At 38.8% G+C, this 18,980-nt stretch overlaps 1 protein-coding gene and 1 pseudogene across 2 annotated transcripts; one reads left to right on the top strand and one right to left on the bottom strand.

Moving 5' to 3' along the window:
• Positions 1-6,917: 6,917 nt before the first annotated feature.
• LOC113114530 (uncharacterized) lies at positions 6,918-8,467 on the bottom strand. 2 transcript variants are annotated; one of them, XM_026281440.1, is made up of 2 exons: positions 8,370-8,467; positions 6,918-7,969 (listed from the first exon to the last, which is right to left on the bottom strand). In XM_026281440.1, exon 2 carries the CDS (start codon positions 7,948-7,950, stop codon positions 7,099-7,101), a length of 852 nt encoding a protein of 283 aa, XP_026137225.1. In that variant the 5' UTR covers positions 7,951-7,969; positions 8,370-8,467; the 3' UTR covers positions 6,918-7,098. The 2 variants fall into 2 exon arrangements, with proteins under 2 accessions (XP_026137225.1, XP_026137227.1); XM_026281442.1 differs by having other exon boundaries at positions 8,343-8,419.
• A 3,278-nt stretch (positions 8,468-11,745) lies between these two features.
• On the top strand, positions 11,746-18,788 carry LOC113114224 (forkhead box protein O4-like; annotated as a pseudogene).
• Positions 18,789-18,980: the final 192 nt, after the last annotated feature.

Here is an 18,980-nt window from a genome sequence, read left to right as displayed (position 1 = left end):
CACCACACCCGTGGACACAGACAGAGAATCATTGAGCACTTTACAAACATCTCATCTGTCCACAGGGCAGTTCAACCCATCAGGATAATTAATAAGATTCATATCTAAGAGGATTGACCTTTCATTACGAAGTCATAATTCATGAAGTTCAACAGCTCCAAAGCCAGATAAAGAGCACTGACATTGGTGTGGATGGAAACAATTTTCAGGCAAGACCAAACTTATTCATCACAATTCATTGGCTAGATGAAAAGAGCAGAGCGGGTGAAATTGGAAAAGCAGTACATCTGAGGTCAAAGGAAAGAAAACAAAAATCTATATATATAGCACCATCCTCTTAATTCAGAATGCTAAAAAAGGTCAGGCATGCTATTTGAATACAGAGTTTACATAATACAAATATTAATGTCTGATGTCAAACAGTGTACCCATTGCACTCTTTTCACTAGAAACAGAGCACATGCAGGAAAGGGTTTTTTTGTGTGGTTTCTGCCCAGCAGCTTGAGAAGTCATACATGTTTGATCAGATCCTGTCTAGGGAACGAACTAGAAGTAAACCTGCACCTGCGTAGTCAATACACGACTATATAACAGGATCTGACTCTTAAGTATTTTTTCTGCATTCTTAATGTTCAAAGCATATCCTCATACATTAAAATTATACAAGGATGGCTTCATAAAAATAAAGTCTTATTGTCTGCTGCTCAGTAAATGACCTCACTTTCTGCATAATTCAATGAGGTCACTACACGGAAAACATTTACTTCCTTCCAGGGGTATTAATAAAACAACTAGAATAAAAAAAAGCTCACTAACTTTAGAACAAAGCAAACGCAAAGTCTACTCTAGTCAAACAATGCAGATTAAATCTGTCACATAGTAGACGGTTACCATGAAATACTGATGATTATCAGTGAAACCAGTTAAATTGCTGCCTCAGACATTACTGACGTGTCTTTATAAACAGTTTAGAGGATACATTATTCATTATATCAGACTAGCATGTTACGTTAAATAACACTCCCTGTTAAAGGAAAGAGCTTTATCAGTTGGTCATGCAGTGATTTAAAGTTATTCTCCGAGAAATTAAATAAAGAAATAATTTCAAGCAATAAACTAGGGAACTTAAACAGGTCTTATGTCTATCATCTGGATATCTATCCCTTTCACCTGCTTCACTGAGTTTGCTGGTTTGAAAATCAGTACTGTATTTGAAGATGATCCCTCAAAGCAATTGCATCCCAAATTCTTGATGCAAAGTTGACAAGAACATTCTTCTTAATGTCAAAAATGTAAACTTCGCCTTAGAAAGTTTCCCTGCTAGTTTACTATTTAACTGGAATGCACCAGCACCGGTTTACAACACGTTACACACTCCTCTTTACAAAAGGAATTTCATTAGACTTAATGAATCTAGTTCAGCATATGAAGTGTCATTCAGTAGCCTGTTCATGGTGCTGCCGAGAAACACGTCAAAGACCCACATGCATTGAGAAACATTCCCAATGTACTGAATGTGTTCAGTTTAGTAGGATTCATTTAAACTCGTATCTAACTTTAAACCACGTTCAAAACTGCCCCTGAAAATCTGCCTACTTGATAAAGCATATTGATTAATTTTGTCAATAGAAAAAATTATTTAATGTATTAAAGTACCATTATGGTATATTTTTTTAAATAACGAAATAACATTTAATCATTATTAAATGAAATAATAGTAATACTTATAAAGTAGCACATTTAACATCTAAAGGCGAACGCGCGCCATTGTCTGCCACGGAGGGGATGAACGTTACATAAAGCATTAAACAAGGAATTTCCCGGCTAACAGAATAGCAACAATCTAATTCAGATGGTTTTACTTAACGAAATAATGGAGACGTCTCCAGATCTTCCACGCGAGTCTCATATCTAACCAGTCATATCTAATAAATCGGTTTAAAAGGTAGTTACCCTCATCGGTTGCAGATGAGCTGTGGTTTTCAGCACGGACAGAACGAATGAGCACGGCTGGCCGCAGGTGAGCCAGTCTAGAAAACTGAGCAACGTTACCAGAGACTTGCATATAACACTCATCCGGGAAAGCCTTTTAAGGTCATATCGTTTCCCCTCGGGGTGGAACACAGCCAAACGTAGTAGCGTTTCCATTGACGACATGATTTGCCCAGCTTTTTAGACACAATAAACAGTGTCTTATCGAGAAAAAAGTAAAATATGACATTTCTTATAGGCTCTCCAAAAACAAAACCACAAAGCATATTGTAAATTATATTGTAATTTATTAGGTAAAAGCGAGACACTGAAGGCAAGCCAATGTTTTGATGGAGTTTGGCATTTTATTAACTCACATTCTTTTAAAAGCATATAAAAATGCATAGACATTTCAGAATTATAACTTTCCGTGCCACTTCTCTTCTTTTTCTCCTATAATTGAAGAGAAAAATCAGACAGAGGTTATAGAATTCTACTTTTTAATATTACTTGTAGCACAATGAAATTCATCTGTACAATTAACTCAGACATTAAGATTAAACATGCAAACAAAACCACTTAATTTTAAAAGAATTGTACACACACACACTAGAAAAAGAAATCCCAGAAATGAACTGTGTAAAGACATTGAATACCAACTTAATTCTCTCTTCAGCTCCTCTATGCACATCTCAAGTTTTTCGTGCAATGGTCCCCCAGTTTTTACACTCTATGAAAGATAAAGGAATGCAAATGTAACAAAACCAAACATTATCTCATAATGAATTAAGAAAGAGGGTAAAGTTGTTTTGAAATACAAATACAAAACTTAAGATACCTGAACGCAAAACCATTAGTTCTTGAATGACCCTCTCAAGTTTTTCTCGGTGTTGGGAAGCAATTAACACAACCTGGGCAGGGGGTTGAAGAGATTGATAGGTTTAAAAGACGTTATAAGACACTGAATTTGAATATGTACTGCATGATCTCTATGATAACAACCATCAAACTTCACCTGGTTCGTGCGCTCCTTCAGCTGCATGCACAGCATCACTCTCTACTGTAGACAGAGCAGGTGCTATAGATACAAACACAAGAAATACATCAGATCAGAGATTCGAAAATAAGAGCCATTATATTTGGAAACTTTTGCTACAAAGGTCTTGCTTTCCCAATAACAAAAATCTTGATTAGATGTCTAAACATTACAAATGCTGCACTTTTTTTTTTTTTTAACCATAGATGGCTTTCTTTACTAGTGAAGACCATCATCAAAAGCGTCACCTAGTCAGTGTGGTACAGAGAAAACTTTCATCCTATGTTTAGCACAGTTGAAAGTGGCTCTTAATTGGCAAAACTTGACCAAACCAGGATGGAGAGATAGGGAGAAGTGGACAAAAGAGGACGAGTACATCAAAGGTCTAGTTTAAAAAATGGACTCCACTGAGGTCCTCATTTGGGCGGTTTCATTAAATGACTAATAAATCCACATTTTGAGATGGCCAAAACAGTGTGAACCTTTCAATGAACAGTATAACAGACCATATTTTAAAACCGAAATAGTATTTCGAAACTCTTTATAATTCCTTAATCATATGTTTGATCAGTTTAATTGCATTTTTGTGCTGTTATTTTTTTTGCATCTTAATTAGTACAATGCATTCTTATGGTGGCATGCATGCCAGCATACCACCCTGTAAATGAGTTTTGAACAGCACTTCAAATCTCCATTTCAAAATGAATGAAAAGACTCATTGGGGAGACATGCACACACACAACTCCCTTATAAGCATGAATTAAAAAGTCTTTGGACAACAAGCTCCAAATGCACTAGTCCTTTCAGCAAGGCTATTACTGCGCACTTCACAAGAATATCAATCAGTCTGGATTACAGCTACTGCAATCAGGCAGCCATCGTGTAAAGAACTGCTAGAGACAACTCTGTTTGATGACTCAATTTTCTCGCCCAGTCTCCCAATGGCTTCAGACAAGATTATGGATTTTTTAATTTTTTTGCAATAATGATATATTCTGAGAAATCCTGTTGAGATCAGTCTATGTGGCTTAAGGCAAAGGGCGGCAATTTTCTACATTTTTCAGACTATAAAGCTTTTGAATGTTGCTTTGATACACCCCAAGTCTTTTCATTTTTAAATAAACATAAAACATTGGCATTTACAATAATCATAGTTTTAAAAGGTATAAATGAAAACTTTTAAGTGGTATTATACAAAGCAACATAAAAAATGTAACCTTTAGTCTGCACCAAAATTGCTCTTATTAGTTAAAGCTACATAATTTTGTAACCCTACACCACAAGAGGAGATACACCAGAGATAAGTATTACGTTAGTACTCATGTTTGGCTTTGAGTTTGGTTTTATTAAAGATGTTGTGGTTAAAAGGTGTTGTAGAACCTCTGAAAGTATTAGAAATATTTCTGTTATTTATCAGGTTTCACTTGTACAGTTAGCATTGCTGTATTTGATAAAGGCAAATGAAAAAGGACAAATGATCGCACCAATTCTTTTTCTCTTTGCCGAAGGCAAACCATCATTGTTCAAGTGCTTTTGGCCCACACTGGGAAGCAGTGAATTCCTCGTCCTCATACCTTTCATAGATAAAATTAAAGGAAATAATAACAAATCATTACATAAAATCAGAGCCCTTCATTTACATAATCATATTTCCTAGGTATAAAATTTGCATTAAATATGTAATCAGCAAACCTTATATTAACTAAAATCTTGAAGATACAATCAAGAAAAACTTTCAGTGAAAAGTACCTGGTAATCCTGTCGATTTATTACTAGGCTGAGTCTGAATGGTTTCTACAGAGGATCGTGTGGTCTGAGGGGTCTTGAGAGCCGGTCTTTTACGAGTTGGCGGCTGTAGTCCTGATGGTTTCATTTGCTGTATTCCAGAGCTTGAAGGTTTTGCAACTGCAAATCACATTACAGTTTACAGAATACATAATTGATATTTATAATACAACAAGCAGCTAGCAAACAAACAAAACAGTTATGTACCATTACTGTTCAAAAGTTTGGGTTGTTATGCTCTTTATCAAAAATATAGTAAAAACAGTAATACTGTGAAATATCATTATAATTTAAAGTATAAGCTTTCATTTTTAATATACTTTAGCATGTAATCTATTCCTGTGATTGCAACACTGAACAGCAGTGATTACTTCAGTGTCACATGGTCCTTCAGAAATCATTCTAATGTGCTGATTTGTTGCTCAAGAAACACGTCTTATTATTAATGTTTAAAAACAGTTGTGTTGCTTAATATTTACATTACATTTAGTCATTTAGCAGACGCTTTTATCCAAAGTGACTTACAAAGGAAGTAATCAAAATCAACAAAAGAGTAATGATATACAAGTGCTATAACAAGTCTCAGTTAGCTTAACACAGTACACGTAGCAAGGGGCTTTTTTATATTGCATAATAAATAAAAAGAAAACCGAAAGAATAGAAAACGAACAGAGCGAGCCAAGTGTTAGAGGCCTTTTTGCTTTTTGTGAATTGTATAATAAATGAAAAGAACACACAAAAGAATACAAAAAAAATGAAGAAAAACGAGCAAGTCTTTTTTAAAGAATGGAATTAGTATAAAGAGTGCTAGAGTTAGAGGGTCAAATAAAGATGGAAGAGATATGTTTTAAGCCGATTCTTGAAGATGGCTAAGGACTAAGCTATTTATGATGATCATATTTATGATGGAAACTTAATATCAGAATTATTTGAATGAACAGCAAGTAAAAAAAAAAAAAAACAGCATTTATTTGAAATTGAATTTTTTCTGTAACATTACAAATGTATTTACTGTCACTTTGACCTCAAACGCTTTAACAATAATATAATTACGCAAATGTATGAAATGTGTACCATTGTGTACAAGCCACTTACCAGCAGTGAAGTTATATCCAGTGACGGGAGAAACCATAGAGGTCTGTTTTAAATAAAGAAAAAACAGAAATATACAAGAGCAATGTTTGTAACCAGCTGACTGATTCATAACAACATAAAGCATTGAGTTTCATACCTTAACAGTGCCAGCTGATGCTATGTTCTTGATAGGAGCGATGTTCTTGCCCTTGTTCATCTGTAGCGTCTTCCTGTTGCCAAGCAGGGTGGTGGATGATGCATCAGGCTGATGCGGGGGCCGGCGGCCCTTGGAGAGTCTTTGGTTTGACAGCTACCGTGGAGTTCACTGACAACTGAGGCCTTGGAGGAAGACTGGATTTAGGATAACTCAGCTTAGAGGAAAGCTGAGGAAGCTGTCTTTTGATTGGAAGTTTTGTGGGACGCTTGTTCTCATTGGCTGGTTCTGATGCACAGTGACTTAAAGTGCATGCTGCTGAGACTTTCTGACTCTGACTCGAGCTCTCAGTCGCCTGCACAGCATCAGTTCCATCGTGATTACTTGCACAAACAAGCTCATCATTCGACTGGGCCTCGATGCTGTTGATCACAGACAGCCTCTTTCTGGGCTTCACGTCTCTCATGATCTCAAATCTGGATTCTTTGCCAAAAACGATAGGCGTGGATGTAACCAGGAAGCTTGTCTTCAGGTCTAATGTGTCATCTAAACAAAAAATACTATTTCTGCTGATATTTCCCATATCAGAAGAGGGAACAGACTCAGCGTCCGCCGATCCGGGGCTTGATGTTTTTTTGTGATGCTCCTCTGATGCTTGAAGCTCAGGAGCATCATCGGGAGCGTCGACAGAGCAAACAAATGCTGTGGTGCTTATCTCAGCTTCTGTTTCTCTGATGTTAGAGGTTGGTTGAGTGACACCTACAGAGTTAGAAGCAGCATTAACCTGGTCAGCTAATTCTATACTCAAGGGCTTTATTTCAACAGTGGGTGTCCTTCAAAACTAGATTTTCTGGGGGGATAAGATCAGTGGTTGTATTATGTTTAATCATTTCAAGTGGTTTTATAGGAACAGAGTTTGATTGTTCGACCTCACCAGAGGGTTGAAGAGGAGCACTGGCTATTTGCTCCACAATATCAACAGTTTCATTGATGTTAAAATGAGCTTCCTCTGTGTTTTTTATTGTATTAACCTCAGTAGAGTTAATACTAGCATCCAGTTTTTCTTGTGGCTGTATGTCTATAGTTCCTTCAAGGTTTCATTTGGCTGTTCTGTAGTAGTAGTAGTGTTTAATGGTACAGTGTTATCATCACATGCATTAGTTTTAGATTGTGCTCTGTCTAGAAGAGGAATATCCACAGTTGTATTAACCCCAGTGTCAGGTCCCTCTTTAGGGTCATGTGACTGGACCAGTTCAACAGTGGTGTTTCCGGTCTCTGTCTTTGTATTAGGGTCATCAATATCCACTGTTGAATTAAGTATAGGGTCAGACCCCTCCTTTGGCTCCTGAGACTCAAAAATGCTGTTCTTCTTACTGATGTTGTGTAGATCAACAGTTGCATTAATACCAGCGTCAGACCGTTCTTTCGAGTCATGGGACACTTCAAAAGTGCTGTTCTTCAACTCTACACTAATTAAATCAGATTTCTCTAAAGATGTAATGGATGCCGTGGCATCATTGCAGTCACCATCTGCTTTGCCCGCTGTTGCACTGGTAATGTCTTTCTCATTCTGTGGCGATCTAGTAGACATGCTTACATTTGCCGACTGACAATGTGCTCCAAGAGAGCAATTAAGGCCAGAGTCATTGGTAGTCTCTTTTCTGGGTGCTAAAACTCCTTCATCCTTATTTTTTGCATGCTTTTCTGATGGCGTGCAAGCAGGGGAATTCAACACAGTTCCTGTTTCATTTAAAAGAAAGGATGGGCCGACGGTGTCATCAAGAAATCCAGACACTTGAGGAAAAGGTTCATCTGCAATTGAATAGAAACTAGAACACAAATCTGGCAATTTGATAGGCTGGTAAGAGGAAACAGGTTTTTGAAGAGATGAGCCGGCCTGGGCAAGCTTCCGCCTTAGAAAGCTCTCCATTTCAATAGCAGGCGGGTCTCTGAAAGGAATTCAGACTTTGATTTATTATGTAGCTTCCTGAAACCTACTTACTGACAATCACACATTTCACAATGGATGACACATTTGTTACAAAAGGAAGCACGAGGCTGAATTCCCTGAAAACTGGTCTAAATATAAACACCAAACTATCACATTTAGCATAGAACAGTATAGTTAAGTAATATGAGCATGTCTGATAATTACGTTACATAACAGAACAAAAATACTAGAAGAAACAACTGCAACGAATGTTTTGCTATGGTGACACAAATATAACCGTTGACACGGAATATTAGTAATAAGCCACATCCGAAAATCAACAAACAAACGACACAGATTCTAAAAAATTATAATAATAAGCAGATCAAAACCTTTAGAAAGCATTATCATCATCTTACCAGGTCTCTAATCACCAGGCCGAGCGTTTTCAGAGTAGATTTGAAAACGGTGACATTCTAGTCATTGGACGAGGCGCTCAGTTCTCGACCAATCAGAGCGACCATCTGTGTGGCGTCAGAAATATCACAGCGCCCACCAGTGCTGGCTGTCGCACACAACAATCACTATTATTTATTTCTTTATTCATTATTATACTATAACTTCGCCAATAATTAGTCAAATTATGAAATTCTCTTTAAAAAACAAAGGTTATGAAATATCAATATTATGTAGCTTAATCAATGTAGTCTTTTTTAACACATTGCTCAGTTTCACTTACTGTATATCCTCCAAATATTCCTTTCGCTTGAAAATTAAGAGGCTGGGAGGACACTTTAAACCAGCGATAGATGTGGAATATATATATTTTTGTAATAAATCACTCCCACAAAATAATGGTAACCTAGTCAGTGATTTATACATAGTGATTTATTAACTTAGTTATGCAAATTTTCTGAAGTATCATATCCGCATACATTCAACACAAACTATATATATATATATATATATATATATATATATATATATATATATATATATATATATATATATATATATATAATAATTAAATACATGACATCACAACTGGCCAGTCAAATTAATTAAGCAATAAGAATTTTATTGAATTTATTTTGGAAACATTTATGCATTGAAGATAATCAGAAATGACTGTTTGGAAAATGGTAAAATTGTGAAGTAATTTACTCCACTTTGACTGATTAATGTTTATGTAACATCATCGGGCAAGTTAGGGAAGAAATGTAAATCTAGACGTATATTTCCACCACAAAATTATGATTTCTATTATTTAATTTCACGTTTCTGTCATTCTGCAGTAATGACTTTTTGTAGGCCTACTTTTATGCATAACTTTTTTTTTTTTGAAAATGCACACACACTATAACGTGGATTGTATATTTAGTCAAAGGAAACAAAAAAATTATCAATTAAAATGATATCTAAATTAATACAACTACTTAATCAGACAACAAAAGGCTGAAGAATTGCATCATACTTTGTGTCCTCTACCGCCCACAGCAATTCTGGGAACAGGGGTAATGCCTGGGAAGGTCCTGTGGGTATTGTAGTTCTCGTGGCTCATCCCTATGCATTTAAAAACTTGCATATGAGCAACGGCTGACCTAAAAAAAGAACAATGCATTTACGAGTAGAATTCAGATTTAACATGACTAAATTCAAATGAGGATAGACAACCCCACTGAGGGGGCATGCACATTTAATGTATGAACTTTCATTTAAAAACTACCTAAGAAATCAAACCACGTGAGGATTTCAGATAATGACGACTCTTTCTTTACATCGTCTCTCTGATGTAAACATCTTCTAATATAAAAATAACTTTCATCCACTTTATCTTAATTAAAAAATGAGATTGCAGTTTCATCGAAAAAACGTGGGCGGCATGAGGTCAGGGGATCCCGCACAAGGCATTCCTTCATTGGATTTGGGAATCTCCTCCTGCTTCATAACAACCTAGAGATCCTAAAATGACAAAGAAATTGCCCCAGCCAGGACCCACTTTCGCACAGACACACTTCTTGAGAAACTATTACATAACATTTTGCGTGCTCAGTCTTTTTTCGGGATCACGGACCGGTTTCCCCCGGTCGTGTTTACGGTGCACAACCTATCCCAAGACTGACTACATTTCCCATCAACACTCTCGGCGCATGCGCACGCCGCGTTGTCTGGCAGTGGTAAACAGACGTCAGAAGGGAGTCTTCGCCTCGAGTCAAAACAAAACAAAACAAGAAAGATCTACGAGGAATAGCTGTTTGTTTATCTTCATTAACAGCAGAAGAGAAGCGATTCCGCGGTAATTTTAACAAACCGCCAAGTTATTGAAGAGAAGCGGGTTTCTTCGACTTTTACCGGAGGGATAATAACTCATAAAAACTGGAGTTGGCTAACTAGGTGGCCATTTAGTTACTCTCGCAGTAGTAAAACTACGCTTTTGAGTTTTGTCCCAGAGGCCGAGTAGCCGGCGATCGAGTTCAAGAAGCGGACAGGCGGCGCCTTTTTGTCTTTTCGGAGAACACATCGACCGTTATTGGGATACTGGAAGCCTTCAACGGAACGGATTCGCTCGGCGCGAGCGAGCATCGTGTGTAGCCGCGTCTCGAGGAACATGGCAGATGGTGACACGCGCCAGCACACAGCGTGGAGGACCGTGCACACTTGAACGAAAATAACACAGCTTTTTTTATTGTATGGTAAAAACTACCCGTTATGATAGAGCACTCCTGTAAGATATTGTCTTAGTACTTTTTATTTTTTTTTAATGTAAAATTTTTATCGTTATGATTTAAGTTTTACGTACGGATTATTTTGGCGATTTAACAATCTTGCTTAACGCATTTAAGTGGGGTGCACTTAAATCATTTTAAACCTATATTTTTTATGTTTTTAACCTCGGAATGGATCCCGATTAATTAAATAACGTGACTTTGTTGACTTTGACAGGCAGCTGTAACAAGTAATTCCCATTCACTTGAATTCGTTTACAAGGACAGTATTCTTACATAGTATAGAAATACACTCAGTTTACAGGAAAGATTAGTGTACGACTTGATGCGATCATATTAAGGTGATTTATTGCTCTTTTTGTAGAGTTTGTAAGCTGGTTTACTCGTTTTTTTCCTGTCTAAAGTCTAATTGCGAAAGCCAATCAACCATTAGCTGCTATAATAGGAACCAGTGGGAGGTGGTTATTTTAGCAATTACAGCGCATCTTATGATTGGTTTTGCGATTTCACCTACTTCAATGCCTCAATTAGATTTTTTTTTCTGTAAAAGAGTGTTTAATTATATACAACAGTTCATAGATCATCCCTTGTCACTCCAGGGCGTCCTCCTTTACTGTGGTTTATCTTTTGACAATCCAGCTGTTTTGATGTGTAGTGAATTTCCTTTGTTCTTTCTCCATTAAACAAAGAGACCCCCTTCTATCCTCGTTTCCTCTATGTAAATCAGAAGGTTTATGTTAGTTACTATTAAGGAGATTATTTGGCCCCTTTAATCTCCAATCTGAGGATTAATTGACGCTATATTGGTGTGTTCAGATTATTACGAATGTGCTCCGTTACGCTCCAGACAGTCGCAGTTAAATTCAGTACGGATGATTTATACTGTAGTGTAATATATTAAAAAAAAAAAATATTTTCTAAACAAGATTATTTTACTTATAAATAGTTGTACTCTTACTTTTCAACGCCCAGTCTTGTTTTTTTTTTTTTTTTTTTTTTTTTACTTCGCATCAAAATTTGTTCACTGAAATCCAGCCTTGCTCTGAAATTATCTGGATTGCATCTCATAATGGAGGACGAAAACGTTCCCCCGATTGACCCAGATTTTGAGCCGCAGAGCAGACCGAGGTCATGTACGTGGCCGCTGCCTAGACCCGACATCTCAGCTGTCAAAACTGGGGGGGCCGACGGCTCAGAGTCTGCTGCTGGAACTCCACCCACAGAGGAAGATAAACACGAGCCTCAGCCAATCATATCCGAGCCTGAGAAAGTCGCGGCCTCGGAGGGCGGGATTATCGCTGGAGTGGGCGGAGCTACGCCTCGGAAAGGCTCTTCCAGGCGTAATGCCTGGGGTAATCAGTCCTACGCGGATCTGATCAGCCAGGCGATTGAAAACTCGCCAGAAAAACGACTTACTCTGGCGCAGATCTACGATTGGATGGTCAAAACAGTGCCGTATTTTAAGGACAAAGGAGATAGTAACAGTTCTGCTGGGTGGAAGGTACGTCTAAAAAAGATTAAGAGTTAATAATAATTATAATAAGGGTTTGAAATTAACCTCTTCACTCACCTGTCAATTTGTCAACTAAAATTTAAAGTACTGGCCATTCAGAACATAAATAAATCAATAAATAAAATAGAATTTTCCTGCTGAAATCAAGGTACTGACTATTCAGAACTTATACTAGCCAAAACAAAATTATCAGAAATAAAACACAGATGAAACTTAGAACTTTTTTTTATTCAGGAGTCAACATTTGAAGTAGATCAAAAAGGTTCATCAAAGTTGTCATAAAGACAAGATCGGGTATTGTTTTGGTTCTAGGACCAGTTTTATGAAAGGTTTTGATCCACTTTAAACGTTGACTACTATATATTTGTATTTGTATAACTGGGCTGCCTATCTTGGCCAGGACACTTCTGTAAAAGAGATTTTTAATCTCAGTAAGGTTGTTTCCTGGTTAAATAAAGGATTAATAATATATTTTGTTTATCAGATTGAAATGTTTTTACGCTGTCAAGCCTCTCCTCTCTTGACATCCATTTTAAAAACAAACCAAATTAAAGCTGCAAGCAGCGATGAACGGGCCCTCGCACCCGGGCTCACCGGCAGCGTGTGGCTTTAGTAATTAGGTGAACGGTGAGAAATATGCATTTAAACTCATAAATATAAGTCAAATATATCAAAGTTTACTCCATATATGTGCCAATATTCCTGTTGCCAGCAGGTGGTGCTATCATTATAATTGAATATTGGCCTTCAAATGTGTTTAGGGCAGGACTCTTATCGAACATGTGAAGTTTGGGGAAGATCGAACAAATTATGCCTGAGTTCCAACAACATCTCTTGCTGAGGCGAGACATCAAAATTTGTCATGGCGCCATGGACACGCCCTTTAACAAAAACTCAAGATCTCCAACAAGTTAACATTGCACAGGCCTTTAGATTAGACTGACTACAAAAAATACTTTAATCTCAAAAAAATTCTAGGAGTAGTTTGTCGCAGCCTAAAACATGTCACTTCCTGTTGCCAGCAGGTGGCGCTATGACTATAACTGAAAATGGGCATGTAGATCTGTTAAGGGCAGAAGTCTTATCTAATATGTGAAGTTTGGGGCAGATTGGACATTGTATGTCTGAGTTACAGCAACTTCCTTTTTCATGGCGAAACATCGAAATTTGTCAGGCCACCATGGACACGCCCTTTAACGAAACCTCAAGATCTTCACCATTTAACATCTCAAAGGCCTTAAGATTTAACTGACCAAGTTTGGTGTTGATCTGAATACATCTCTAGGAGGAGTTTGTTTAAGTACAACCCCTAAAAAAATGGCAAAAACAACGCCAATTTTGCAGAGAAAATTCTAAATAACTGACTTCCTGTTGGGATTCGGATTTCGTAACAAGAGACTTTTTCGTAGATATTGGTGTGTTACATGTGTGTACCGATTTTTGTACATGTACATGAAACATAGCTCGAGACACACTCCGTTGAAAGTGAATACACACTCCGTTGAAAGTGTATAGGTGGCGCTATCGAGCCATTTTGCCACACCCGATGGAATATTGGCCTTCAGATCTTTTCAGGCTAGGACCCTTATCACACATGTGAAGTTTGATCAAGATCGTACATTTTATGCCTGAGTTATAACATCTTTTATTCCCATGGCGAGACATCGAACTTCGTCACGGCGCCATGGACACGCCTTTTAACAAAAACTCAAGTTCTTCACAAGTAAACATCACACAGGTCTTTAGATTAGACTGACGACAAAAAAGACATTGATATCATAAAATTTGTAGGAGTAGTTTCTCACAGTGTAAATATGTCACTTCCTGTTGCCAATAGGTGGCGCTATGACTATAACTGAATATTGGCATGTAGATCTGTTCAGGTCAAGAGTCTTATCCAACATGTGAAGTTTGGGGCAGATTGGACATTGTATGTCTGAGTTACAGCAACTTCCTTTTTCATGGCGAAACATCGAAATTTGTCAGGCCGCCATGGACATGCCCTTTAACGAAACCTCAATTCCTTCGCAATTTAACATCGCAAAAGGCTTTCAATTACACTGACTAAGTTTGGTGTTGATCTCAATAAATCCCTAGGAGGAGTTCGTTAAAGTACAACCCCTAAAAATGACAAAAACAACACCAATTTTGCAGAGAAAATTCAAAATTACCGACTTCCTGTTGGGATTCGGATTTCATACCAAGAGACTTTTTTGTAGGTATTGGTGTGTTACATGTGTGTACCAATTTTTGTACATGTACGTGAAACATAGCTCGAGGCGCACTCCGTTGAATCTGTATAGGGGGCGCTATAGAGCCATTTTGCCACACCCGATGGACTATTGGCTTTTAGATGTGTTCAGGCCAGGACTCTTATCAAACATGTGAAGTTTGGGCAAGATCGGACATTTAATGCCCAAGTTACAACAAGTTTTATTCCCATGGCGAGACTTTGAACTTTGTCATGGCGCCATGGACATGCCTTTTCAAGAAAACCCAAGACCTTCATAATTTAACATTGCACAGGCCTTTAGATTAGACTGACCATAAAAAAGACATTGATGTCAAAAAATTTCAAGGAGTGGTCTGTCACAGCGTAAAATATGTCACTTCCTGTTGCCAATAGGTGGCGCTATGACTATAAGTGAATATGGGCATGTCAGTCTGTTCAGGTTCGGAGTCTCATCAAACATGTGAAGTTTGGGGCAGATTGGACATTGTATGTCTGAGTTATAGCAACTTCATTTTTCATGGCGAATCATCGAAATTCGCCAGGCCGCCACGGACACGCCCTTCAACGAAAACTCAAGATCTTCGCAATTTAACGTTGCAAAGGCCTTTAGATTAGGCATACCAAATTTGGTGTTGATTTGAAGAAATCTCCAGGAGGAGTTCGTTAAAATACAACACATGGAAATGACCAAAATTACACAAAATTTGCTCATAATATTAAAAATAACCGACTTCCCGTTGGGTTTAGAATTTTGCTCCAAGAGTCTTTTTTGTAGGTTTTGGTGTGTTACATATGTGTGCAAATTTTCGTGCATGTACGTGAAACATAGCTCGAAGGCTGTTGATTTTCTTAGTATAGGTGGCGCTGTCGAGCCATTTTGCCACACCCTCTTCTGAATCCTATATCAGACGAAAATTTTCACCAGCTTTGACGCGTGTGCAAAGTTTCATGACTTTTTGAGCATGTTTAAGCCCTCAAAAATGCGATTCATTCGGGAGAAGAAGAAGCGGAATAATAATAATAGACAAAGCAGATACAAGAGGGTCCTCGCACCTCGGTGCTCGGGCCCTAATAATGATAATTCATGCCTTAAAATATAATTTCAAGACACTTTCTCAGTTATCAAATGAGAATATAACCCCCCCCATCAATCTGGCTTGTGAGTTCACAGCATTAAGTTAATTTTGGGGTGTTCATTTCAAACCCTAATAGTAATATTTTCAATCATGTGCTGTTAAGTTACCGACATTAACACTTTTAGAATTGATTTATTTTTTGTCATCCCATTTAGAACTCCATTCGCCACAATTTATCGCTCCACAACAAATTCCTGCGAGTGCACAATGAGTCGACTGGAAAGAGCTCTTGGTGGATGCTCAACCCCGAGGGGGGCAAAACCGGCAAAGCCCCTCGCCGCCGCGCCGCCTCAATGGACAACAGCAGCAAATTGCTTAAAAAGCCGTATGCGCGCAAAGCAGACTAAAAAGCAGGCTGGAGCGGCTGGGATCGGAGGCACTGGAGGTTCCCTGCAGGGTGAGGGTGCCTCCGGAGCTGGTGGTGCGGACAGTCCTGGGTCTCAAGGTCAGTTTGGAAAGTGGGGAGTGAACAGCAGCAGCCCTTCCTCTCGCGGCAGCCTGGACGACCCGGACATGTGGACGAGTTTCAGGCCACGTACAAGCTCCAATGCCAGCACGCTGAGTGGGAGGCTTTCTCCCATTGCCACGGGGCAGGAGGACGAGGATGACCTACATGAGGACAGTCTTCTTAGTGGCTATTCCACAGGGAATCTTCCCCCAACACTAACTGAGACGCTAATGGAAGAGCTGGATTTGATTGATGGGCTAACATTAATGACAGGTCCGCAAGGTGGTGCAAGCCCTAGCACAGCTCCTCCAGCCCCACCTCAGCCTTTGCCCTCGGCATCCACCCTGCTGCCCCGAGTGTCCAGCTTTCCTTCATTTCGGCAGCTGCAGCAATCAAAGGCTACACAGGGATCCACTCCGCCAGGGTCGCAGAGCTCTGTTCAACCCAGTGCTGGATCGAGCACAAGCCAATCAAGTTTTGGAAATTCACTTTTCAGTCCTCTGCCTGGTCCGGGTCACAGTGGTTTTAGCACTCACGTGCCCTCCAGCCTCGAAGCGCTCCTGATCTCCGATTCGCCCCCACCCAGCGATGTTATGATGACCCAGATGGATCCTCTTATGCCGAGCCAAGGAGGTGGCGGGCTTTTGGGGCTTGGGGGATCTATGTCCAGCAGCCGAGCTAAGGCAAGCCAGATGTTGCTGAGCAAAGGCATTGACACAAGTGCAGTGGGGCTGATGAGCCTCCAGCCTCAACCCCAACTCCAGCACTCACAGATGGGCTTTGGAATGATGCACTCGGCCATGAGCCAGGAACCACCTCAGCTTGCAGCTATAAAGAACCAGCATATGGTGCCAGGCGCCGGGCTTCTGCAGCACGGAGCTGTCCCATCACCCGGTGGGAACGGAGGCCTGCAAGGTCTAGGCCAGTTTGCAACACCGACCTGCTTCATGCCCTCCCAGGACCGTCTGCCTACAGACTTGGATATCGACATGTTCACTGAAAACCTAGACTGTGATGTGGAATATATTATCAACAGTGATCTTATGGATGGAGAACTGGTTGACTTCAACTTTGACCCCATCATACAGGGCGGACAGGGCTATACTGGGCCAGCAACCCAACAGAGCGCCTCCCACAACTGGGTGCCCAGCTAACTTCATTATTAAAGATGGTAACAGGTATTTTAATTTTCCTTTGTTTTAAAAATACAGTTCAAGTGAAAATACAAGTTTTACCCACCCTCATAATGTTCTTAACCCATTTTATTTTCTTCACGTGAACATGAAAGAAAACTTTACGAATGTGCACTGCACTGACATTGAACATCAGTGTGATCCAATGTTTATCTGGACCCCCATTTTAATTTTAAGGGGCAAAAAATGCTGTATTAAACATTCAGACACATTCAAAGTAATCCAGAAACAGCATGAGGATGAGTAAAGTAATCTCTTTTTAAAGAACTATTCTTTTAATTTAAATTACTTTTACATTTTGTTCCAATGTGTTAATCCCTTTTCTCATGATTTATTTACAGGATTGTAAATAAGACATCCATAAGACAACTTTTAGAAACAGACGTGGCACATTGTCTGAACATGCCTCTGCATTTGCCATCGTACCTCAAATAAATAAACTGCTCAGCTAAGGACAACACACACTTGGCCAAGAAGTCTCATGTCAGAATTCTCAATTAGACGATGAAATCAAACCTCATACACGTCAAGTGCCAATGTCAACTGAAGAGTGTGCTGTTGAACACAGAGATCGTGGTTTTGAAACGTATATTTTCTCTCTTTTTTTTGTCTTATATGTGCAACATTTTTTTGGCCAATCTTGGACTCCAGTAGCAGACATAATAAACAGCTATTCATGTTTATTACATTTATGCCTATGATGCATAGTGTAAGATGGAGATGGTACTCCTCCTTGGTCTTCTTCAACCTGATAATGGAACCCCTTCGGCCAGGAAGATCAAACTCTGCAGCTTTTCTTGATGTGAACTTTTGTTTGTTGAACAGAAGTGGAGAAGTCTGAGCAGCCGAGATCGATGGAGTGATTTTCACAGCTGACCTGACGTTGCTGTTGTTCTCAGCCCCCTTCTGAGCATGAAAATAACATTGCACCACAAGAATGTTAAGTTGAGAACAACGTTGAGTGGCGACTGACCACAGAGCACAGCTGAACTGTTAAGGTGTGCTCGCTCTATCTCAGTGCTATGAAGCATCAAAGTTTCAAGGTGGTTTGGTGACACTGTGGTGTTCAATGTGCAATTCGTTTGGCTTTTATGACCTCTGCTCTCACAAAGTGATGTGCTGAAGAGGCTAATAACTGAATGATGATTTAACTGTCTGCTCTTAAGTGTTTGTTAGTGATAACAACAGTATGAAGAAATGTGATTATCCACAGGGCATTTTGATGCATTTTTAATCCTGCCAACAGGTTAAATGGTATAGTGTTATAGTTGGAAACTGTGCCCTTTTGCAGAATGCAATACCTGAAGATTTATTTTGTGTGTGTGTGTGTGTGTGTGTGTGTGTGCACACACAGGAGGATATGTGTGTACATTTGTGTGCCTGCAAATTTGTTAAATGCTCTTAAAACTTGATTCCAACACACTGACAACAGAATTCAAGGTTACGCTGAATCATTTCAATTAAGCGCAGAAGAAAGATCTTGAAGAAACATGGCTACAATAACGAGATGTTATGGTTCCTCTGGCATGTTTTACTGTGTCCGCAGAAGCACAGAAGAAAAACTATTTTCTTATGTTCAGTTTTTCATAAACGGCACTACTCCTATTTTATATATATATATATATATATATATATATATATATATATATATATATACATTTATTATACTACAAAAACAGTTGGGCATATTAACTACAATTCTAATTTAGATTGGGGTGTTATCGTTAACAGACTAATAAGAAATAGCTGTTAATGATTTTTTAATCTGAGCAGAAGCTATT

This window comes from Carassius auratus, chromosome 14 (genome assembly GCF_003368295.1).
Source record: "Carassius auratus strain Wakin chromosome 14, ASM336829v1, whole genome shotgun sequence".
NCBI lineage: Eukaryota > Metazoa > Chordata > Actinopteri > Cypriniformes > Cyprinidae > Carassius > Carassius auratus.
The sequence above is the reverse complement of the archived record's forward strand: the minus strand, read 5'-3'. Positions and strand labels throughout refer to the sequence as shown.

Bases quoted from the DNA above. Each gene is read 5' to 3' on its own strand.
- LOC113114530 (XM_026281440.1), bottom strand. From the start codon at position 7,950: ATGGAGAGCTTTCTAAGGCGGAAGCTTGCCCAGGCCGGCTCATCTCTT.